Source organism: Miniopterus schreibersii (assembly GCF_964146895.1).
Source record: "Miniopterus schreibersii genome assembly, chromosome: 4".
In the NCBI taxonomy this organism is placed as follows: Eukaryota; Metazoa; Chordata; class Mammalia; order Chiroptera; family Miniopteridae; genus Miniopterus; species Miniopterus schreibersii.
The window spans coordinates 17,467,013-17,491,515 of NC_138105.1; the positions used below are offsets into that span (position 1 = coordinate 17,467,013).

General features: G+C 52.8%; 1 protein-coding gene across 2 annotated transcripts; it reads left to right on the forward strand.

Moving 5' to 3' along the window:
* Nucleotides 1–878: 878 nt before the first annotated feature.
* ARAP3 (ArfGAP with RhoGAP domain, ankyrin repeat and PH domain 3) lies at nt 879–23,681 on the forward strand. Of its 2 annotated transcripts, none has more exons than XM_081134792.1 (33): nt 879–960; nt 2,544–3,052; nt 3,165–3,226; nt 3,331–3,424; nt 6,345–6,545; nt 6,683–6,752; nt 7,051–7,171; nt 7,261–7,445; nt 7,519–7,625; nt 7,870–8,069; nt 8,167–8,252; nt 8,390–8,572; nt 8,734–8,869; nt 9,482–9,598; nt 10,016–10,163; nt 10,269–10,371; nt 12,715–12,934; nt 13,626–13,689; nt 13,931–14,094; nt 15,940–16,152; nt 16,403–16,508; nt 17,406–17,553; nt 17,849–17,917; nt 18,575–18,649; nt 18,813–18,927; nt 20,735–20,863; nt 20,943–21,076; nt 21,282–21,364; nt 21,461–21,496; nt 21,632–21,695; nt 21,796–21,933; nt 22,118–22,156; nt 22,651–23,681. In XM_081134792.1, exons 2-33 carry the CDS (start codon nt 2,763–2,765, stop codon nt 23,125–23,127), a joined length of 4,377 nt encoding a protein of 1,458 aa, XP_080990918.1. In that variant the 5' UTR covers nt 879–960; nt 2,544–2,762; the 3' UTR covers nt 23,128–23,681. The 2 variants fall into 2 exon arrangements, with proteins under 2 accessions (XP_080990918.1, XP_080990917.1); XM_081134791.1 differs by having other exon boundaries at nt 897–960; nt 2,512–3,052.
* Nucleotides 23,682–24,503: the final 822 nt, after the last annotated feature.

Below are 24,503 nucleotides of genomic sequence, written 5' to 3' on the forward strand. Positions count from 1 at the left end.
CGGGGGCCCCCCGCCCCCCTCCCCCTAACACTAAAGGCCAGCCCAGCTCCGAGGGGGAAGTGCAGCAGACTCTGGAGTACAGGTTTCAAGGCTGGGGCTCCAGGACAGATGGGGGAGGGGAGAGGAGCCATTTCCCCTCTGGCACCCCTAACCCCCACAGACAAATTTGCAGCAGGAGAATAGGGAGAAGGGGCTTCTCCTAAGGAAGAAAAGGCAGTTTGCTGGTGACTGTGCTCGCATGGTGCCAGCCTATCCTCACATGGGTTTGGGAAAAGAAATGTTGCCTTGCTGACCTTCATGACCTTCATGACCTTCATGACCGTCATCCCTGGGAAGAAGCCTAGGCCAGGACCTTGGGGATGGAGAAGCAGATGGGGGTCTCCTCTGCTGGGCCTCGGTCCCCACGGTCCCTACTCCCCTAGGTCAGATAGCCGGGCTGCTGAAGGGCTTCCCAGCTTGGAAGGCTGCGGTCATCCCTGACCTCTGGATGCCAGCTTCCGTCCCCCCCTTTCATGGGCGGCGAGGGTCCAGCCACCCCCCTGGATGCAGAAGTGCCACGGAGGCTTAGGGCCGGACCCTATTGCCCTTCCCTTCTGGCAGGACGAGGAGGGGGTGCACAGCCGTCGGGCACAGCGCCGTCTTTTTCCCTCGGGTTCTCTCCCTGTCCCCATCTCAGTTCTGGCCTCGGCCTCTTTGTCCAGCCCTCCAGCCCTGCTCTGGCCCCCAGGAGGACACAGTGGGGCAGCCTCGAGATAAGCGCCGCAGTTGGGTAAGGAGCCCAAAGCTTTGGACGGCCGGCGCTTGCACAAGGAGTGGCCGGGGCGCGGCGGGGGGACGGCGGGAGGGGCGGGGCTGGGCTCCGTCGGGGGAGCGCTGCGGGAGGCGGGGCCGGTGCGGCGGGACCCGGAGCCTCGGACAGCCCAGCGGGCACCGGGCAGCGGACGGCGGCCGCGCAGTGAGGTGAGGACCCCCGCGCCCCCGGACCCCTGCAGCCCAGACTCCTCCCCATCACCTCCTCGAGGGCCTCTGTGGGAATCCCAAGCCCCTCGGCGCTGGCGGTCCTCCCCTACCCCTCCCCGCCGCGACCCGCCCCTCCCGCGGGCGCGCGGCCTCTGCCCCCTCCCTCCTCGCCCCCTCCCTGCTCGCAGCCCTCGCCGCCCGCAGCTGCCCGGCCCGCCCCCCGCGCTCCTGCCCCGCGCACCTTCTGGTTCCCCGTCCCGTGCCCTCCGCCCGGCCTGAGTCACCGGGAAGCTGGGCTCTGAGTCAGGGCCCGAGGCGCAGCCCTCCGGCCTTAGCTTGGGGATGGGGCCCAGCCAGAACTGATGCTGGGGCGAGAGGGAGTCCCGGTCACCAGGACTGCGTACTAGAGAAAGACAGAGACAGGAATCTAGAATCAGAGGCGGCCAGAGGCACAGATGCAACTAAAGATCTAGTTGAAGTTGGAGACTGAGACAAGGAGAGACTGACAGAGCAAAACACGGAGAGGGTCAGAGATGGATTTGGAGGTAGAGACTGGGTTAGAGACAGGGCCCAGACCGAGATAAAACTCGGGGGAGGCAGAATCAGAGGTAGGTCCAGGGAGGGGACCAGGGTCAAGGTGAGGCTGGAGACCTGAGCCCAAGGGCATGGGCAGGGAGAAGGAAGGCTTGGAGAGAGCAGAGGTGAGGGGGATGTCATTTCACATCGCTGAGCCGCCTGCAGGGTGGGTGCTGACTTGTGCTCATGCACGCGTGTGAACACACCGCAGGGGAGTGGAGAGTAAGACCCTGGGGTACCCCCAGGCTCTGGTCCCTCATCTCTCTGGCCCAGTTCTCCACCCCATCCCCACTGTGCCCAGGGCCAGGATCCCACATGCTGGGACTAGTTAAGGCTCTCTTGGCAGCCTGACCAAAGCAGGCAGGATGTGTGGGTGGCCAGGCTGGAGGGACAGGAAGGAAGTCTGAGCTGAGACAATAGGTGGAAGGGGAGGAGGAACTGGGAATGACCAGGATTAGGATGGCTAAGCCTGTACCTCAGCTCTGGAAACCAGTGGGAGTGGGATCTGCACCTCCTCCTAGGCCACAGCTGCAGCTGTCCCCACCTTGTGCAGTGGGAGGGTCAGGCCACATCATGGGCCCCCTCCTCTCTACTCCATCTCATCCCTGCAGGGTTCTAGCATCTTGTCCTGTTCTTACTTAGTTGACTGTGCAGTCACTCAGGGGCAGAGCTTGGACCTTGACCCAGGGTGGGCAGGAGCTTGGGGACCAACATTAACATACTTTTTGTGAGCCTGGGGTGAGCCTCTTCCCCTCTCTGGGCCTCAGTTTCCTCATCTGCAAATGAAGGGGTTCTCTTATAATAAGAAAGCCCTTTCCGATGTCCTGGGATAGGTCTGCCTCCAGAGCACAGGCCTCTGATTCCTTTTCTTTGGAGGGAGACTGGAGTCTGGTATCCTCATCCAGGCCTCAAACTTTGAGACAGGGAGGGGGAATCTCAGCCTGAGCCCTCCCTTCACCCTGCCCCTCCCCCCAGCAATGGCCTGAGCCCCCATGGCTGCCCCTCAGGACCTGGACATCGCTGTGTGGCTGGCCACGGTGCACCTGGAGCAGTATGCAGACACGTTCCGGAAGCATGGCCTGGCTACAGCGGGTGCAGCCCAGGGCCTGGGCCACGAGGAGCTGAAGCAGCTGGGCATCAGCGCCACAGGGCACCGGAAACGCATCTTGCGCCTGCTGCAGACGGGCACTGCAGAGGGCTCCCCGGATCCCCAATTGGATAGTGCCATGGAGCCATTACCCAGCCCAGCCCCCCAAGCCCAGCCCCCCAAGCCTGTGCCTAAGCCCAGGACAGTATTTGGTGGGCTCAGTGGCTCCACTGTCACCCAGAGGCCTGGGATGAGCCCAGCCCTCTTGAGACCAGAAGTGCCCAGGAGCCCAGAGTCCAGCCCGAGGTCCCTTCCTCTCCCCACCTCATTCTCTGAGCAGCCTTCAGCCTTGAATGCCGTGGAGATGATGCCCAATGCCATCTACTTTGGCCTGGATTTAAGAGGCAGGGCACAGATAGCTCCTGACAGGTGAGTGGGGACAAGTCCCTGGGGTCCATGCTGGGTAGAGCAGAGAGAAGCAGGGCAGGAGAGCTTGTCCTTCCTTCCCTCTCCCTTAATGACCAGTAGACCTTTCCCTCAGGGCTGCAGACAGCTCCCAGACAGCTGCCCCAACTCCTGCCCTCAGGCCCACCACAGGCACAGGTAGGTGGGTTAACATGGGCTGGGGGGAGAGGGACAGTGCCCTTCAGGACCTCAGACAATCCCACCTGATCTCCTCTTCCCGTCTCCTCCATCTTCCCCAACAGTGCACATCATGGACCCTGGTTGCCTGTACTATGGTGTCCAGCCTGTGGGGGTCTCAGGGGCGCCCAACAGAAGAGAAGGCAGAGCTGAGCACAGGTGAGTAGTCAGTAGGGTGGTGATGACAGGAATTGGGGAAGCTTGAGGAGCTGGTGGTGGCCATGTATCTAGTTATTCATCAGATGTGCATTGAACGCCCACTGCCCTCCAGCCAGTGGGTCTGTATCTGTATCTCAAATACAGGACAAATATGACAGACCTAGTCCCTTCCTCAGGCAGCTTGTGACTCAGTGGTGCAGACTGGAAATAAGTTGACAAATTGACTTATAATTTAAAATGGGAAGCAGTGCTTGCCCTGTCCAGTGTGGCTCAGTTGATTGGAGCATCGTTCCATATACCAAAAAGTGGCGGGTTCGATTCTTGGTCAGGACACATACCCAGGTTGCAGGTTCCATCCCAGGTCAGGCACCTATAGGAGACCACGTGCCCAGGGACACACAAGAGCTGAGCCAAGGCAGGCAAGGACAGAATAGGCTAAGGTGAGAGGAGTGGGAAGAGATGATGTCAGAGAAGTGAAAGGGACCAGATGGGGCAGACCTTGTGTGGACTTTCAATTTTACTCTAAGTGAAATGGGAAGCCACTGGAAGGGTTTGGCGTACATTTTAAGAATCCCTCTGGTTGCTGTGCTGGGAATGATCTGTAGAGGGCAAAAGCGGAAGCTCAGAGACCCATTAGGAGGTTACCACAGTAGCCTAGGTGAGACATCTCTGACTAGGTAGCGGAGATGGTGAGATTGGGTTTTGATTGTATTTTGAAGGCAGACTGTCCTAGTAAATTGAGGTGTGAAAGAAAAAAGAGCAGTTAAGAATGGTTTGAAGGGTTTCAGTCTGAGCCTGCGCTGTCCAGTGTGGTTGCCACTAGCCACATGTGACTACTGACCAAATGTGGCGAGTCTGGAATGAGATATGCCGTGACAGTGAAACAACTACCAAAGTCCAAAGACAGTATTTTTTTAAAAAGCAATACTAGATTAATATAACAGATATAGGTATAAATTATCTTAATTTTTATACTGATTGCATACTAAAATGTTAATGTTTTGGGCATGTTGGGGTAAATAAAAGATATTAAAATTTATTTCACCTGTTTCTTTTTTTAATGTTAGTACTAGGGAATTGTAAATTACATACTATGTGGCTTTCACATTGACTTCCTTTGGACAGTGTTGTTTTGAGCACTGATAGTTCCTGGAGTTGCCATGGTCTGAGATGGGAGGAATGGAGGTTAGATCAAGAGTTTGGTTTTGGATGTGTTGAATTTGAGGTGTATATTATACACCCAAGAGGAGATGACAGGCCACTGGGTATGCAAATCTGAAGTCCGGGGAAGAGGTCCAGCTGGAGATCTAAATTTGTGAGCTGTCAGCACTGAGATGGGTGTGTGTAGCCGTGAGTGTCCATGGAGCAGAGGACCGAGCTCAGTTTCCTGGCACACTTCAATATCAAGAGGTTTGGGAAAAGAGGAAAGATGGGCAAAACAGGCTGAAAATAAATGGCTAGTGAAGAAGGTGTCACTGGAGAGTGAGATGTCGTAGGAGCCGAGGGAAGGACATTTGTATAAGGGGGAGGGAGAGGTCAGCTGTGTCAAATGCTGCCGAGAGTCAAGTACGTTGAGGACTGGGAACTGACCTCTGGAGCTGGCAACATGGAGGTTGATCAGAGTGGGCTCAAGAAAGAATGGAAGGAGAGGAGTTGGAAACGTGTAGACAACATTCTTTAGAAATTTTCCTGCAAAGAAAAGCAAAGGTGGAGTGGTTGTTAATAGTGGAAGTGGAGTCCAGAAAGGGTTTTTTATAGGCTGGAATGTTCTACATGTTTAAAGGTGAATGGATATGATCTGATAGAGAGGGAAAATCAGCTGATGTGGGCGAGGGAAAGGGGAGGAAGTCTGGAGCGGTGTCCTTGCGTAGGTGAAGGGTATGGGACCAAGCACACAGAGGAGAGTCTGGCTTTAGACAGGGGTGTTTATTATATTAACAGGAGGAAAGCAGAGTATGTGTGCAATTGGGTAGATGAGGTGCCTGGAGTCTGGGGGGGTTCTTGTCTGATTGTTTCCATTTCTCAGGGAAGTAGGGAACAACTAGGCAGAGGAATGGTTTGCAACCTATAACCCAGGGGACTTTTAAAACTACAGATGCCTGGGCCCCAATCTCGGGAGTTCAAATTTAAGTGTCTGGTATGGGGCTCATATTTTTAAGTTTTCCAAGTGATTTTGTGTTGCTGAGATTAAGAGCCATTGGAAAATAATAGAAAATAATAGAGGACTTTCTGAGAAGATGGAATAAGCAAGTCCTGAGGATGAGAAAAGGCAGCCCAAGGAAGCACATTCTGGGCTGAGGGAACAGCATGTGCAAAGGCGCTGAGGGAGGGAGGGGAATGTGGCTGATCCGTAGTAAGCGAAGGTACGGGTGATACAAGATGAGATTAAGGGAGTACGAGATGAGCTGTGGGCCTCACTGTCCAAGGTCTTACGGCCCATGGTAAGGAATTTGGATTTATCTTAAGTACAAATGGGAAGTTATTACAGGGTTTCATGCAGGGGAGTGAAATGATCTCATCTGTATTTTTAAAAGAGCAATCTGGTGGTGGTGGGAAAATGGATGTGGGAGGGAGGGCCGGAGTGGAAGCAGGCGACCCGTTAAGCAATTACATCACCCCGGTGAGAATTGAAGCGAACTTGATCCAGGGAGACAAAGTCAAGAACTTTGTGGAGAAAGAACCAATAAAAGTTATTGCAACTGTGACAGGGAGCCATCTACTAATGGCAGAGGAGAGGGACTGGAATTTTTCGTGTGCTCTCAGAAGAAGGTCCATGCTAATCCATGGGGTTCCCAGCCTCCCTATCCCCCCGATTGAAAAGCAGATCCAGGACCTGCCAGGCATTCTACTAGGTGCTATGGGTAGGGTATCCAGGGAACTGGGTCTAATGTGTGTCCCTCTCTGTCTTGGCTCCCACAAGGCTCAGCAGGCAGGATCTGGAGACACGGGAGGATGCTGGCTATGCCAGCCTTGAGTTGCCTGGGGATCCCACCTTCTCACTGCCCACCATGGACACAGAGACCAGTGATGACCTCATTTCGCCCTATGCCAGCTTCTCCTCCATCGCAGACCGCCCAACGCCCCTGCTCAGTGGCTGGCTAGACAAGCTCTCCCCTCAGGGGTAGGGCTGCTGGGAAGGGAAGGGGAGGGAGGCTGGGAGGTGGGGTGGGGGTCAGGTCCCAAGTGCTCCCATGCCCTAGGAGCCCCCCCAAGATGCAGCCTCCACTACTCATTGATCTTAGTTCCTCCCTTCCTTAGAAACTACGTCTTTCAGAGGCGCTTTGTGCAGTTCAATGGGAGGAGTCTGATGTACTTTGGCAATGACAAGGTGGGGGTCCAGAAGATGCTACATGGGACCTGGGGAGAGGGAGAGGGGAAGGGGGAGGGGAACGGGAGGGGGAGGGAGAGGGAGGAATAGCTGAGAGAGGCTCAGGACTGGAAGGCAGAAGCCCCTGGTGGGGGCACAGTCACTACATGACCCATGTCAGCTTCTAAAGAAGCCAGGATAGCAGCTGTACCCCACTGCTGTGGAATGAGTGCTGATCTCGTTAAAAGTTGGTGCTGGCCCCTGGTGTCAGCACACATGACTGAGTTCCTGCCCCTGTGGATAATGGTTGTCTCTCCAGGACCCCTTCCCCAAGGGTGTGATCCCTCTGTCCGCCATTGAGATGACCCGCAGCAGCAAGGACAACAAGTTCCAGGTCATCACCAGCCAGAGGGTGTTTGTGTTCCGCACGGAGAGCGAGAGTGAGGACCAGGGCGCCCTGGGTCAGGGCAGCGGTGGGGAAGCCATGTGCGCACACAGCCCACCGCTCTGCTTCCCTGTCCTCCACCAGCTCAGCGGGACACTTGGTGCTCCACATTGCAATCCTGCCTGAAGGAGCAGCGTCTCCTGGGCCACCTGAGGAGCCCCCAGCAGCCCCGACCTCTCCGCACAGGCATGCTGGAGCTGCGTGGACACAAGGCCAAAGTGTTTGCAGCCTTGAGCCCTGGAGAGTTGGCGCTGTACAAGAGTGAGCAGGTGAGGAGGGCTGGCCAGGAGCCTGGCCTAGCTTATTCGGGCACCTCACTGAACCTCCCCCTGACCCCACCAGGCCTTCTCCCTGGGCATCGGGATCTGCTTCATTGAACTGCAAGGGTGCAGTGTCCGGGAGACCAAGAGTCGCAGCTTCGACCTGCTCACACCCCATCGCTGCTTCAGGTGGGGCCCAGATAGCAGGAGACAAGGCTGGGGAAGGGGTTTTTGAGGGAGGCACAGGATGCAGAGGACTGGAGGCCTCCTCAGTAGGATGTCTGTGGGTGTGCACCGATGGGAGTCCAGGGAGCAGGGTCCAGGCTCTCAGGAGGGTCTAGGCTGGCCTGTGGTGGTTCCCGCAGGAATGGCCAGTGGGATGGGACAAGTGGGGAGGGTGTCCATGCCCACAGACTGGCTGTCCACCCCTCAGCTTCACAGCCGAGTCTGGGGGTGCTCGGCAGAGCTGGGCGGCCGCTCTACAGGAAGCAGTAAGCGAGACCCTGTCTGACTACGAGGTGGCTGAGAAGATCTGGTCTAATCGGGCAAACCTGCACTGTGCGGACTGTGGGGCCTCCCGCCCAGACTGGGCTGCTGTCAACCTGGGAGTGGTCATCTGCAAGCAGTGTGCCGGTGAGGGCTGGAGCCTTTAGCTGAAATGGGGAAAAGGAGGGGATTAGGGCGGGAGGCCTCAGGGTACCCATGCCACATGCCCCTCACATCCTAACAGGTCAGCACCGGGCTCTGGGTTCCGGGATCTCCAAGGTGCAGAGTCTGAAGCTAGACACAAGTGTCTGGAGTAATGAGATAGTGCAGGTGAGGAGGCTGAAGTGGGAGAAAATGGGGGATGGAAGAACATCCCCAAAAGGCCTTGGACCCACCTAGGGACGGGATTGGAATGCCTGGGGACTCTTGAGTTCCCATCACTTGCCTCTGCCCTTGTCATCCTGCAGTTGTTCATTGTCTTGGGAAATGATCGAGCCAACCGCTTCTGGGCAGGGGCCCTACCCCCAGGCGATAGGCTGCATCCAGATACACCCCCAGGCCCTAGGGGAGAGTTCATCTCCCGGAAGTACCGGCTGGGTCTCTTCCGGAAGCCCCACCCTCAGTATCCAGATCACAGCCAGCTTCTCCAGGTAGGAGGGATGGGTTGGGGCTGAAGGGGAGGGGGAAAGCAGTTTCTGAGTTGAAATGCCTAGACTTGTGGGGGAGGAGGCTGTTTTTGGTGACCAGCTGACTGTCCCCAAGACTGTCAGGTTGGGTCTTGGGGCTGACAGAATCCCTGCCCTCCCTGCAGGCACTGTGTGCAGCTGTGACAGGACCCAACCTGCTGAAGAACATGACCCAGCTTCTCTGTGTTGAAACCTCTGAGGGTGAGGAGCCGTGGTCTCCCTTGGCCCTCGATGGCAGCTTCCCTGGTCTCCTGCCCTCAGGTAATCCCCATAAGTGCCTCCTTTCCCTTCCCCCAACTATTCTCAGCCCCAGCCTGCCTTGGTTCTTCTAGGGAGCTGCATTTAGCCCCTGACCAAGTCCATTACAATGACTTAGCTGGTTGGTTTCCCAAACTTCCAGATCCTCTGGGCCTATTTCCTGATGTTATGAAATGACCGATGCTGGGCACTGCCTGGGGTGTGGATCTGGATATTTGAAGTGTTAGTGCTGGTCTACCCCTGACATGGTTAACCCAACTCCCTGGGGGCAGTCTGATCATATAAATGGTCATCTAAAGATGCTGGTGTCCAATGGTTAGGCCACAGGGGCTGAGACACTTACAGATGACCTATGCTCTGAGACCTCCACCCAGGACTGAATGCCTGGTAGGCTGGCTAGTGGGGAGAGGCAGTGGGCAAGGACTGGGTTAGAAGCCTCATCCCACCCTCTTTTCTAATCTGAGTAGTGAGTGGTCCAGCCTAACTGGGCTCTACTGAGTCATGCTGCCAGTGGAGTTCGGTCCCACTGTCTTCCTCAACTCAATCCCTTCCCTAAGGGGCTCAGACCATCCCATTGCACCAGTCTGACCTGACCACTGCTCCTTCCCCTTACAGACTCCTCCCTTGGCGTGTACAATGAGGTGGTGGTGCCTGCCACTTACAGCAGCTTCCTGTACTGTGGTCCCATCAGCAACAAAGCCGGACCCCCACCCCCTCGCAAGGGCCGGGATGGTAAGGGGGGAGCCAAGGGATGGGAAGAGAAGGAGAAACTAGGATGGGTGCAAATGTACCACAGAGGGACAGGGAGGGGAGGGTTGGGATGGGAAAGTGGGGTCGTGCCCAGGAGTGGGCTGGGTGCAGGGGGTAAGAGAACTATGCCAGGGGGCAGCATTGTGCTTTGAAGTCAGACTGTCAGAGTCAAATCCCAACTCTGCTACTGATGAGACTTAGGCAAGCTACTAGAACTCTGAGCCTCAGTTTCCCCATCTGTAAAACAGGAGTGAATATAATTCCCTCCTCATAGGGTTATTGTGAAGATTATGTGAGATCATACATAGCCAGAGGGCTTGGCGTAGAATAGAGATCTGGTGAAGGAGTTCTGACCGTGGAGACCGTCTTCTGCCTGCTGACCATCGGTCTTCCCCTTAGCTCCTTCCCGGCTGTGGTGTGTGCTAGGAGCGGCTCTGGAGATGTTTGTGTCAGAAAGCAGCCCCGAACCCCTCAGCCTCATTCAGCCCCAGGATGTTGTATGTTTGGGTGTGAGCCCTCCACCTACTGACTCAGGTGACCTTGACAGGTAACAGCCCTCCATGCTCACTGAACTCCCTTTTCCTTTCCCAGCCCCAAGCCTGAAGCCCTCTCCTGGGCCCCATTCTCTTCACTGACCTCGCCTTCTCCCCAGGTTCCCCTTTTCCTTTGAGCTCATCCTCATGGGGGGCAGGATCCAGCATTTTGGCACTGATGGAGCTGACAGTCTGGAGGCCTGGGTCAGCGCTGTGGGCAAGGTAAGATAGCAGAGACCCTTCCCTGGCAGCACATGGTTTTCCTGTCCCCACTTGCCCCCATCCTGTCCTCTTTATTCCTGTAGCCACTCCTATCCCTTCCATGAACAGCTAAGGTAGACTGAGCATTTATTCTGTGCCAGGACCTGGGGTAAACACTGCCCATTCAATTTCTCATTTATTTTCACAACAACCCTCAGTGGTAAGGGTGATTAATATTTCACACATAAAGAAACTGAGTCTCGCCCTGCTGGTGCGGCTCAGTGGTTGAGCGTCAACCCATGAACCTGGAGGTCTTGGTTCGATTCCTGATCAGGTCACATGCCGGGGTTTCGGGCCCCATCCCCAGTAGGGGGTGTGCAGGAGGCAGTCGATCGATGATTTTCTCTCGTCATTGGTGTTTCTATCTCCCTCTCCCTTCTTCTCTATGAAATCAATACAAACATATTAAGAAAAAAGAAAAAGAAACTGAATCTCAGAGATTGCACGTGGTCACGGTCACAGAGCTAGAAGGCAGCAGAGCACAGTACCAAAATCAGGCCTCAGTTACCAGAGCTCATGGCCCAAACCTCGCTGGGCCCCTTCATGCCTCCCACTTCTCTTCCCCTAGCCCTCCAGGCAGAGGCAAAGCTGCCTTTATTTTTCCCAGCTTCTCCATTGCCAGGCAAGCCAATCTCTCTCCATCCTGCACCCTCTCCCTGGAATTAAAAGTTCAGATCCTGGAGTCAGACATCCTGGGATCTGAGTCCTCCAACTCTTAGCCTTGTGAGCTTTTCCATAGAGGTAAGACCCTAAGGCTAAGAATTAGAGACATGTGAGGCCCACACTGCCTGGCATCCAGCAAGTCCACCATCTGTGGGCGCTGAAATAGTGATGGTGATAATGATGACAATCACTCCCATCCTTAAGCAGCGCTTCCCTCAGCCCTGGTTCATCTTCAACTCCTCACTTGGTGCTCTCCTGGCAGCTTCTCAGAAAGTCCTGTGCCCTGGCAGCCTGTAGTTCCTCCTAACCCCTTGCAGCTGCTTTTACTCCTAGAATCCCCTAGAATCTGCCATACTCTTCTGAGCTGTTACCCTGTGGGTGACCAGTGGCTTCCCATTGCCAAGGTCCAAGGGCTTCCTCCTGGCCTCCCCAGGTCATCTCTACAGCATCTGACACTCCTCTGACCCCACTCTGCTGGTTCCCCTATAACTCCTCATACCAAGAAATTGTTCCACGTGTCCTTTAAGGGTGCTGTTGTGGCCCTCCCAGCCAAGTCCAAGTCTCCTCTTATTATTATCTACACTTTCTAAAAATTTAGCCCATTCTTTAGGCGGTGGTGCTGCCCAATGTGTGGGCTGCAGACTGTGTCACTTTACTGGCCTGTGGACTCTGTCATGGCCCATGACAGGACAAGTTAAGAACTCGAGAGTCAGCTTTTAGAATCTTTCATAACAACTTGACAGAGTGACTTTATGTGTGGAATCTTATTATAAAAATTGGGGCCTTAGCCTGGCCAGTGTGCCTCAGTGGTTGAGAGTCAATCCATGAACCAAGAGGCCCCTGGTTCAATTCCCAGTCAGGGCACATGCCTGGGTTTCCAGCTAGATCCCCAGTAGGGGGCATGCAAGAGGCAGCTGATAGATGATATTTCTCTTTCATCATCAATGTTTCTATCTTTCTATCCCTGTCCCCTTCCTCTCTCTCTAAAAATCAATAAAAACATGTTTTTTTAATTAAAAAATTGGGGGCTTATATTTTGTATGTACTTCTTTTTTCATTTCACTTTTCTAATAATTCATTTTTATTGTTTTTTATTAAAGTAGTTGTTAGTGACAGTTTGGAAATTTTAAAAAATTAATTTTATTGTTGAGAGTATTATAGATGTCCCCCATTACCCTCCACCACCTGGCTTCCAACCTACCCCAGGCTTTCACTGCTCTATTGTTTGAAAAGCACTGCTTTCAGGTCCACCTCAAATAGTCCCTTCTCCACAAAGCCTCTCCCTGGCCCCTTGGTGTTGGGGGACTTCCCAGGGCATCATGATTCTGTCATTAGAGCATTTTTGGCTACCCATTCCTTCTTACCCTTGCATCCCAGTTAAGGGCATAAGGCGGTCCCACAGGGGTCTTCTCTGTTGGTTGGAGCAAATTGAATTGAACTGAGTTTCTTCCCTGTCTTTCTCCATCATCTCTGTCTTCTCCTTGGGCCTTTCCTCCACTCCCTCCCCACCCCTTTTCATTCCTGTCTTTCTTTTGCTTTCTTTTCGCGTCTTCCTCTGCCTTTCCCTGGCCCTCTCACTTTCCCCCGCCTCCTGTCTTTCCCCACCTTTCTCTCTCCCTATGTTCTCCTCCTGCCTCACAGTGGTTCTCCCCGCTGAGCTGTCACCAGCTGCTGGGCCCTGGGCTGGTGCGGCTGGGCCGCCTGTGGCTGCGGTCCCCCTCCTATACAGCCCTGGCTCCCGGCCACTGGCTGTCAGGGTTTGGACTTCTTCGTGGTGACCACCTCTTCCTGTGTCCAGCACCGGGCCCTGGCCCTGCAGTCCCTGAGGACATGGTACATCTTCGGCGGCTACAGGAGATCAGTGAGCAGGGGTGGGGACAGGGATGAAGGGTGGCCATGGAGGGGGAGAGGAATGGACCTTCATCTGTCCGGGGGTCCCTATGGGAAACACAGTAGATTCAGGTACAAGCTCTGGAGTCAAACTGCCCTTATTTAGATCCCCTACACTCCATCAATTCCTAACTGTGTGATCTTGGACAAATTACTTTACCTCTCTGTGCCTTAGTTTCCTGATCTTTACAGCAGGCACAATAATAGGGTTGTAGTGAGTGTCAGATAAGGCAATGCATGTAAACCACTTATCACAGAACCTGGGAGGAGGAGTCTCTTAAGTGTTCAATAAGTGCTATATGTTATAAATGTTATTATCATTATTTGGAGTCACTTGCTGGTTGGGGACTGGGAGAGGGGACTGAGTACTCTCACTTTCTCCTAAAAGAGGAACAGTGAAGGGTAATGTTTTAGGGCTTTGGAGATAAGAGACCTGAGTTCAAGCTTAGCTTTGCCATTTTATAGCAAGTAATCAGAGGCAAGTTTCTTAACCTCCTTGAGCTTTATGTGTCGCCTGTGAAATGGTAATAATGTGTAACTCACAGGATTCAATGCAGTGCTGTCTGTATGGCTAGCCTGGCACCTACATACCTTAAGTGTTTCATAAATATTAGTCACGATGATGAAAACAATGACGATAATCTCCATGATTCTCCTCTCAGGTGTAGTCTCGGCAGCTGACACCCCAGACAAGAAGGAGCATTTGGTTCTGGTGGAGACAGGAAGGTAAGTGCTTCCCCTACCCTTGACTCTGAGTCCCCCTTTCTAGAGCTCAGCCCACACCCTTTCACCCTGGCCTGCTGGACAGCTGTCCACTTCCTCAAAGTCTCTTCCCACATTCGAGGTCCTATCTGGGTTGGATGTTGCTGCCCCCTGCTGGTGCCTCTGGGAAATCTGGTCCTTGTGATTCTGGGCCTTTCAGAGGATCCTCTGGAGATGGCTCTGACGGGGGCCTCCTGGGTCCCAGGACCCTGTATCTGCAGGGAGAGGGCCGGCTGGACTTCTCAGCATGGAACACAGCCATTGGGGGAGCAGCCGGTGGGGGTGGCACAGGGCTGCAGGAGCAGCAGATGAGTAGAGGTGACATCCCCATCATCGTGGATGCCTGCATCAGTTTTGTCACCCAGCATGGTGAGTGGGTGCTGGCCAATACTGAGCCAGTGAGGGATGGGGAACAAGGGTGGAGCCAGGGGGCAGTGAGCTGCCTATGAGCTTTGCCTCCAGAGCCTGCTGCCTGGCAGCCTCTGCTCAGTGACCTTTGGCAAACTGCTCTGCCTTTCTGAACCTGTTCTTCATCTGTACAATGGGGTTACTACCAGTCCTCATTTTCCAGAATAGTTTTGATAGTAAGATAACACTTCTAAAGCATTTAGCGCAGGACCTAGCGGGTAGTAATTGTTCGAAGGTAGCTGTTTTTGGGATGTGGGCATGGAGAGAAAGTGGCACTGAAATGTGACTAGAGATGGAGAGGCAGGGAGAGCAAAGAGGAGGCAGCTACAGAGCCAGAGCCAAGCTGTGCAGCCAAATCCTTGAAGGTTTGAACACAATTATTCTGTGTGGGAGGTTTTCCAGGCATAAAAGATCAGCTGTGCAAGTGGTTCCCAGAATTCTTTGTGAGCTTTTGGCCTCTGCTTTGTTGTCCAGCCTAAGTAAGGACCAAGTAGAATCTATCTTCCCAGGGAATCCCCACTAGAAGACTGAACTCTTGAGAAGGAAAATCCACAGAAAACTGAGGGCAGTAAAGGGGGGAAAAGCACATCCACGAACCTACAAATAGTTGTGCTTACAACAAGGACAGCAGAGAGTCAGCAGCTAATGACGTTCTCCATGCATTGGCGGTTGCCTCGTGCAATGACTTCCCCCACTCACTAGACCCCTGTTCTCTTCTCAGCCTCCCTTGTGTTCAAAGGAGGAATTAAGTCAGAGGCCCAATGAGAAAGCCCTGGAGAAAGAGAGTGGGTGTTCATGTCTGCTCCACAGTTCCCGCACTGCCACTCTATTCAACAGACACTTGTGGAGCTGCTCCCACGTGCCAGACATGGGGAGATGGCAGCGAACAGGGGACGGCCTGTGAAGCTCAGAGGCTAGTGGGCAACGAGTAAGAAAACAGATGCGATCAGTTTACTTCGAGGTAGTTACAGTCTGTGAGGTTACTGCTGACGCTGAGTGAGTGCCCGCTGAATTAGTGCCCCAGTGGAAATGCAGGGCTAGCTTCCTGACAACCTCTAGTCGCATTTTCACCAACCAATCAATACATGACCATCTTTTATGTGTGTTTCTGTTTAAAGATATTTTATTTAATATGTGTTGGTGATTTGTTAACATTGAACTCATGGCCAAGAAGCGCTATGTCCCCTGCCTGAAGGAAGCTTATCTGACACACGTGTTTTCCCCAGAAGGCGGGTCATGGCCTTCTTGCACTTAGGAACACCAGACACCCATTAGCATTACAATTGGGGGCCATTTTAAATGGAATTACACCCCCACACAAAAGCACGAGAATGCAAAAAACATGGCTGTAAATATACCATGAAAGAGACATTTGTTTACTGTATGAAACTTTATAGGGGAATGTGTCCAACAGGCAACTCAAATTTTCCCCTGCCCTGTGCATGTTCACAAATGACTGAAAAAGTGCCACCGGTATTGATTTGGGGGTTACGAATAAATTTTAGCAGGTAGATGAATTTGCAAATGCAGAATCTTCAGATAAATAGGACCTGTAAAGTGATTTCAGAGAGTGCTGTTTAAAAATAAAAGTGATGAGGAGACAGAGTGATGGGGGCTGCTACCTGGGCTAGTGTGGTTAGGTAAGGACTTGCCAAGATGAAGACTGAGCAGCATCCTGAAAAGCAAGACCGTGGAGGCAGATTTCCTTCTCCATGGTCCCCCACCAGTCCTGTACCATGTAGGGGGACGTTGGGTGGGGTGGGGTGTCTTTGGGCAGCTGTGAGCAGAGGCGCTGGCTCTTCTCAGGGCTCCGGCTGGAGGGCGTGTACCGGAAAGGGGGCGCGCGTGCCCGCAGCCTGCGGCTCCTGGCTGAGTTTCGGCGGGATGCCCGGTCGGTGAAGCTCCGACCAGGGGAGCACTTCGTGGAGGATGTCACTGACACACTCAAACGCTTCTTTCGAGAGCTCGATGACCCCGTGACCTCTGCACGATTGCTGCCTCGCTGGAGGGAGGCTGCCGGTACTCCCACGATCCCTAAGCACTCCTCTGGGCAACCAGGAACTCCACCCACCCCACCAGAATCCCTGAGGCTCTCTTGTGGGATTGAGCAGCCCCCCAACCCCTCCCCCCACTGGAGGACCACCCAGGGACTCAGTTCAGGGCAAGGTGGGAAGAGAGCAGAAACACATCCATCCTGGGTTTTTTTCTCTAAAAATCCCTCCACTCTCCCTTTCCCGATCCTCTCCAACCCTCCCCCATCTAATCCCAGAGCTGCCCCAGAAGAATCAGCGCCTGGAGAAATACAAAGAAGTGATTGGCTTCTTGCCAAGGGTCAACCGCCGCACACTGGCCACCCTCATTGGGCATCTCTATCGGTCAGTATGGCAGACCCCCCACAAGCCCTCTCACTGACCCTTCGTCACTTCTGCCCAACCCCTTCGCTTGCATTCATTCATCCATCCCACAAATAGTTGTTACGTGAAGGTATTATAGCGTAAAGCTTCAGTGTGAACTCTGGAGTCAGATGGATCCAAGCCTCAGTTTCTTCACTTGTAAAAGAAAGAGGATATAATAAATAGTATCTCCCCCATGGTGATATGAGAGTTAAGTGAGACAATCCTTGTAAAATTCTTAACTACAGCAGCTGGCATGCGTGCAGTAAGCACTCAGAAATGGCGAGCAGTCAATATTATTTGGTTTTATTATTCCATGCCAAGCAAAGGAGTAGATGTAGGAGACAAAAAGAGTAGGATTTAGATCTGTCTTTATCTACTGGGGTGACAGGTCTTTAAATGACTCTTGGGTGAACCCCAACTATATTGTACTAATCATGCTGTATCACAGAGACTGGCCAGTTATGACCTGTGGGCCAAATCCAGCCCGCTGCTTGTTAATCAAGTTTTGTACATAAAGTGTAAAGCCATGCCCACTCATTTATATATTTTCAATGGCTCCTTTCACGTGACAACTGCAGAGTTGAGGAGTTGTGCCAGAGACTGTATAAAGCCTAAAATATTTACTATCCGTTCCTTTACATAAGAAGTTTGCTGAACCCTACTATATTTATAATCACCCGTTCCCTGTCTGTCTCTCCCCTAGACTGGGAGCTCCTTGAGGCCAGTATTATATCTTACTCACTGTTGCATTCCAAGTGTTTTAGCTCAGGGCCTGCATACAGTAGGGACTCAATACCTGCTTGCTAAATGAATAGATGTGTTGACAAATGGGTGAGCGCAAACTGCATTCCTCATGACCCTCATGACCCTCTGCAGGGTGCAGAAGTGTGCAGCTCTAAACCAGATGTGCACACGGAACCTGGCCCTGCTGTTTGCACCCAGTGTGTTCCAGACGGATGGGCGTGGGGAACACGAGGTGCGGATACTGCAGGAACTCATCGACGGCTATGTCTCTGTCTTTGATGTAAGCTCTCTCAACCCCTGCCCCACAATCCCTCCTCCTGAATTCTGCATCTTGCTCACCCCACCAAGTCCCCAGCCCTCTGAAGGCCCTTAACATTAAGAACCACCTCCTAGAGCCCTGGGCCCCTCTCACCCATAACCTTGCTCCTAACATCCTTGCCTGATTGGTTCTTAGCTCTTCTAGCCTCTGACCCTCTCGCACAGGTTCTCTGGTGGTTCACATCTCTCCTTGCTCCCCTCCTTTCCCAGTATCCTTCCAACCTCCACCACACACACTCCCTTTGGCTCTTCCACAGATCGACTCTGACCAGGTAGCTCAGATTGACTTGGAGGTCAGTCTCATCACCACCTGGAAGGATGTGCAGGTAATTTGTACTGACCTTGGCTCCAGAGTGGGCCAGGAGGGGACATCAAGATAGGAAGCTGATCTTCTGCTTCTGGACAAGGGGAAACCCAAGGAGGGGAGTGCTTTTGGGGACAGGGGTTTGGTTTAAGATTTGCTTCAGTTATTCCTCTGTGAGGATTCTCCATTACGAATAGTGGCAGAAACCCTTCAGTTCCACGTGTAAGAGATCCAAGGAAGAGTTCGCTAAGTTAGACACAGAGGTGAGAACTATAATAAACACCGTAGTAAATAGCTGAGGACTTATTCTATTCCAGGCACCTGTAGTCTCACGTTAGCATCACACAACTCCATGAAGTAGGTAGTCCCATTTTTCAAATAAAGAAACAGGCTCGGAGGGTCACTTATGCAAGGTCATACTATGGTGAGTGGCAGAGTTGGAACCCAGACAGTCTGACTCCAAACCTATTCTCCCAAGCACAGTGCTGAGCTCTCAGGAAGCACCTATGCAGCCTGAAGATGCGGGCCCGCCACCCCCAAGGGCCCCAGCCATGTTGGGGGTGAGGGTTGGGAGGAGACTTTTTTGGGGGGGGATGCTTATAAGGCAACATGAGGAGTCCTCTGGCCTTCATTCTTTACATCCTCTGTGACCTCCTGACTTCTTTTCCCCTCTTCTCAGCTGTCCCAGGCTGGAGACCTCATTATAGAGGTTTATATAGAACAACAGCTCCCAGACAACTGTGTCACCCTGAAGGTCAGTCCGGAGGGGAGGGGAGGGGAGGGGAGGGGAGGGGAGGGGAGGGGAGGGGAGGGGAGGGGAGGGGAGGGGAGGGGAGGGGAGGGGAGGGGAGGGGATAATATGGGACAGGGGCAATGGCCTGATCAGCAAGGATCCTCTGCTTTCTCTCTGACCCCAGGTATCCCCAACACTGACTGCGGAGGAGCTGACTAACCAGGTACTGGAGATGCGGGGGACAGCAGCTGGGACTGACTTGTGGGTGACATTTGAGATTCTTGAGCACGGGGAGCTTGGTGAGTATGGCCATGTGTGTGCACGTGTGGTGGGCGGGTCAAAGTCACCAATGACTTCCATGTTCCAAATACAGTAGACACTTCCCCATGCATATAATGGGACAATCCACACAGCTGGCTATTCCCTTTCTCAATACTGTCTCCTCTCTTGGTTTTCGTGGACCCCACAAATCCTTGGTTTCCTTTCCATCTTGAAGGAGGCTTCTCTTCCTCCTTTGTCCAGATTCCAAATGTTGAAGTGACCCAGGGCTCAATCCTAACTCTTTTCCTTTCTCTATCTACATTTCTCCTTGGATGAGCTCATCCCTCCCCACAGCTTAAATGCCATTAATAAGCTGACCCCCCACTTTTTATCTCTGTACCAGACCCCTCCTCTGAGCTCCAGACTCACATGTCCAACTGTTTACTTGGCACCTCTGCTTGTACATCCCATACACCTCTCAAATTTATTATTTATTTTTTAAAACAAGGTACCTGCTATCAGGGAAATCTCATTTTTTTATTATTATTTTAAAATATATTTTTATTGGTTTCAGAGGGAGAGGAAGGGAGAGGCAGAGAGAGATAGAAACATCAATGATGAGGAGAGTCATTGATCGGCTGCCTCCTGCACACCCCCTGCTGGGGACCGAGCCCACAACCGGGCATGTACCCTGACGTGGAATCAAACCTTGATCTCCTGGATCATAGGTTGATGCTCAACCACTGAGCCACGCCAGCCGGGCATAAGCCTCTCAAATTTAAAATGTTTAAGACCAAACTCAATTCCCAGCCCCCTCCTCTAACAAAAAGTCCAGGCCATTTCCCAGTTTTCCCTAAGTCAGTCACTGGCACCATCATTCACACAGTTATCAAGGCCAGACACTTGGGAGTCCTCTGGGACTCCTCCCTTTCCTTCATCTTCATACCCAACCCAACCAACTAGTTCTGTAGATCCTATTTAATCTATCATTCCATCTCCACCATGGTCACCACCCTGATCAAAGTCACCATTATGTCTCTGCTCCCCAACATTAACCACTGAAATGCACAGTCCCAGAAAAGAAATAGCTGGGATAGCAGTATTCCATTCTTGCCTCCTAACAATCCATTTTCCACACAGCAGCCAAATGGGCAGCAAGCATAAGTCAATCAGGTCATGCCATTCCAATGGTTAAAACCTTCCAACAGGCTCCCATTGAACTTAAAATTCCTTTGGACTTAAAATTCGGGTTCCTTATTGTGTTCCAAAAGACCCTGTGCACCTGGCCCTTGCTTATTCCTCAGACCTCATCTCACATAGTTCATCCTCTCATCTATTCTCTTTGTCCCAGCCACACCGGCTGTTAGTTCCTCAGACACATCTATCCTGACTCAGGACCTCTGTTCTTGCACTTTGCCATGCCTGAAATCTTCTTCCCCATGACCTTAGCGTGGCTGCTTCCTAATCCTTCAGGCCTCCGAGTCTCATCTACAAACGCTCCCTCAGAAAGGCCTCGCCTGATCACCATATCTCAGTAGCTGTCCTGTTACTCTCTCCTTCAGTTTCTTATTGTTTCTTTCAGAATAATGATTGCCTTTAATTATTTTGTTTACTTACCTGTTTACTGCCTGCTCCCTCACTGGCTGAGGGCTTTGTGAAGGCAGGCCATGTGTTTCATGTTCACCACTGCATCCCCAGGGCCAGCACTGTGCCTGGCATAGGCTCAGTGCTAACACAAATGTCTGTGGGCTGGATGAATGAATGAATGAATGGTAGGACATGAGTTGGGGGCTCCAGGCCATGGATGGATATTCTGGTTGATACCCACCCCACCTTGCCCCTTAGAGCGGCCACTGCATCCCAAGGAAAAGGTCCTGGAGCAGGCCTTACAATGGTGCCAGCTCCCAGAGCCCTGCTCGGCCTCCTTGCTCTTGAGAAAAGTCTCCCTGGCCCAGGCCAGCTGCCTCTTTACAGGTGAGCAACCTTCTTCAGCCCAGAACCTCTAGGCCTCTCCCCCAGAACCCTCCACCTGGTAATGGCCATTTGTACCCAGGTGTCCAGCGGGAGAGCCCAAAGGTGGGGCTCTTGCGGTGTCGAGGGGAACCGCCCCGCTTGCTGGGAAACCGCTTCCAGGAGAGGTTCTTTCTGCTTCGTGGTTGCTCCCTACTGCTGCACAAAGAGAAAAAGGTGGGGCCCTGGGGCTATCGGGGAGGGACCCTGGGAGGCCATGTGTGCAGAGCCAGGACCACACTGACCCTCTCCCTCCACAGCCCATAACCTCATCTATCTCACTTCGTCCCTGGCCCTTTGACCCTGTGATCACATAACCCCAATGCTTCCACGCGATCCTTCTCTCACTTGTCAACCCCACTGCCTCCGTCCATGTTCCCAGAGCTCTAAACCAGAACGGGAGTGGTCTCTGGAAGGTGCCAAGGTCTACCTGGGGATCCGGAAGAAGTTAAAGCCTCCAACGCCGTGAGTTTTCTTCCCCAGCCCACACTCTCAGGCTTTCCTACCACCACCCCTCTGGTTCTTCTGCTCACCCCATCACTGTTGTCCTTTGCCTCCCAGGTGGGGCTTCACATTGATACTGGAGAAGATGCACCTGTGAGTACCTCCCAGCCTGGCTTCTCCTTTGGCCAAACCCTGCTCCCTGTCCTTCATCTCCTCACTTTTCCTGTCCTCCATCCCTATAGCTGTGGCCTCTTTCCTTTCCCTAAATTCTCCTCCTATCACCCCCAGCTACCTGTCCTGCACTGATGAGGATGAGATGTGGGACTGGACCACCAGCATCCTCAAAGCCCAGGTGAGGGGAAGGAGAGAGTGGACGGCTAGGTCTGCAGTCCCAGCTCTAACCCTCAGTACCTCCCATGCCCACCTGTGCCAACCTCTTTCCCTCCCTCCAGTACGATGACCAGCAGCCAGTGGTCTTACGACGCCGTTCCTCCTCTGACCTTGCCCGTCAGAAGTTCGGCACCATGCCTTTGCTACCCATCCGTGGGGATGACAGCGGGGCCACTCTCCTCTCTGCCAATCAGACCCTGGTGAGGTCCCAGCCCACCTCAACCCCTTCCTGATCCCTGCCCACACTGCAGAGGCAATGTTGCACCTGTCAGATTGGTGTCCCCCTCTGCCTTCTCTGTGCCCCCACTCCCCACTTCCTGTTGCCAGGCCTCACTATGTCTCTGTGTCTTTCTCTCCTCGAATCCCCACCCCACCTGTGCGCAGAGGCGACTTCACAATCGGAGGACCCTGTCCATGTTCTTTGTGAGTACTGTGCCTGCTCCAGCTGTGCTCCTGTCAGCGCTGTGTTCTTCTGTGCTGCCTGAGCTGGTGTGCTTTCCGTACTTGTCCCGATGCAGGCCATCTGTGTGTCTGTGTGTGTGTGTGTGTGTAAGAGAGAAAAAGGGTACATGAGAAAGTTCTGGGGCCAGAAAAAGTAAAGAAAATGAGGGATGGCAAGATGTGGTGAGGAAAGGAGGAAGTGGTTACAGGATCTGAGAAAGAAAGAAAGTGGTGACATGAATGCATTTTGGAGTTAGACAGACCAGGGTTCAAGCCCCAGCTCTACCATTTGGCAGCTTAACCCCTCTGTACTTCAGTTCCCTCACCTTCAGTGTAACCCATCGTTCAGAGTTGCTTTGATACCATATCGGCAAAGTATTCTGCAGCACCTGGCTGAGAGCAAGAGCTCAATAAATAATAGTGATAAATAATCCAGCAACTCTAACTCTGCCTCCTGCCAATCCATTCCTATCCAGCCAATGAAGTCATCCCAGGGGTCTGTGGAGGAGCAAGAGGAACTGGAGGAGCCTGTGTATGAGGAGCCAGTGTACGAGGAAGTGGGGGCCTTCCCAGAGCTGACCAAGGACACCCTCACCTCCTTCTCCACCATGAGGGGGCAGACAGCCAAGTCAGAGAGCCCCCCCGCCAGCCAGAGGTCCTCCGATCAGCCCCTTCTCTCCAAGACAGGCCGGGAGGAGAGGCCACCAGAGCCCCCTCCAGGTCCCCCTTCAAAGAACAGCTCCCAGGCATACGCATCCTTGGAGGAGCAGCTGCTCCAGGAGCTCAGCAGCCTCATCCTGAGGAAGGGAGAAACCACCCTAGGCCTGGGCAGCCCCTCTGAGCCCTCCAGCCCCCAGCCCCCAAGCCCCAGCAGCCATCTGACACAGACACCTGGCTTCCCCACCCCACCTCCCTGCACTTCCAGTCTACCCTCCAGCCAGCCCCTCACATGACCAGCAGTCTGAGGGGTAGGTAACCAAAAGACCAAGCTCTCACCTTGGCAGACATTGTTGGGAGCTTCCTCTGCCCTGGCTGGAAAGACTCTAGAATCCAGTGTGGTACTGTGGAAGTAGCATAGGAACTGGGGGCTCCAGAGGCTGTGTCCTGCCCAGAGAGGGGCAGGTCATGGCCCCTCTTTGGGCCTCTGCTCACCTGTCTGTACCTTGAATTAACTGAAAGTAGAGCAGTGAAAGTCACACTGTTTCTCAGGGCTGTAGGCCCCACATATGTTTCCTTCAACAAGGGCAACACCTGCTTTATATATTTGATATGTTGGGGTTCTGTGAGAGATTTGGGGTTTGAAAAGAATGGTCTTACTGCATTAAATTAAAAAAAGGATTTGGAAGCCAGAGATCTGAATGATCTCCAAGTCTGTCCTACTCTGCCTCCTACGTTTGGGGACTACATTGAAGCCCAAGAGTGGAGAGGTCGACTAGAGTTGGGAGCTGGGGCAAAGACAAACCAAAAAGGATGGGTCACTGTTAATAAACCTTGGAACCAAAAGGCTACCATTCTTTTATTCATTTATTTGTTCATTTGTTCACTCAACAAATATGTATTGAACACCCAGTTGTTGCTAGGAGTTGGGGATAGAGTATGAACAAAACAAATGGGGTCCCTGCTTTTATGGAGCTTCCGCTGTAGAGGGGGAACAGAAAACAGAAAATACACTCACAAATTCAGTGCTGTGAAGAAACTAAACCAAAGTGATGTGCTTGTGGAGGCAACCTTTAGGCTGGGTGGATGGGGAAGGCCTCCATGAAGAGTAAGGGTAAGAAGCAAGACATGTGGAGAGCTGAGAGAAGGAGCACTCTAGGAGAGGGAAAGCAGGAGGCATGAAGGCTCTTGGGCTGCCAGTGGGAAGGGACTTGGCATGCTAGAGGAACAGCAAGGAAGCTGGAACACTGTGAGTAGGGAGTAGGAGAAGAGTATAGGCTGATGAGGGGAAAGATGGGCAGGGGCCCAGTTATGCACAGCCTTGTAGACTATGCTAGGGCATTTGTATTTTATTCTGAAGCAACTGAAGAGTTTTAAGGAAGAGAGTGATGAGATCTTATTTCCTTTTTTTTTTTTTTTTTTAAAAGCAATTACTCTGGCTGTTTATGACCAATGGGTTATGGTAGGGGGTGGAGACTGGAGGCAAGAGACCAGATATCAGACTAGGAGACTGATAATGAGGGCTTGGACTAGGTCAATGGTTTTAGAAATTGAGGGAAGTAGATCAACAGAAGATATTTTTTAGAAACAACTTATAGGACTCACTGATGGATGGAATGTGGGGGTAGGAGAAGGGGCACACTGACCCTGGGTTTCTGACTTTCCCAACTGG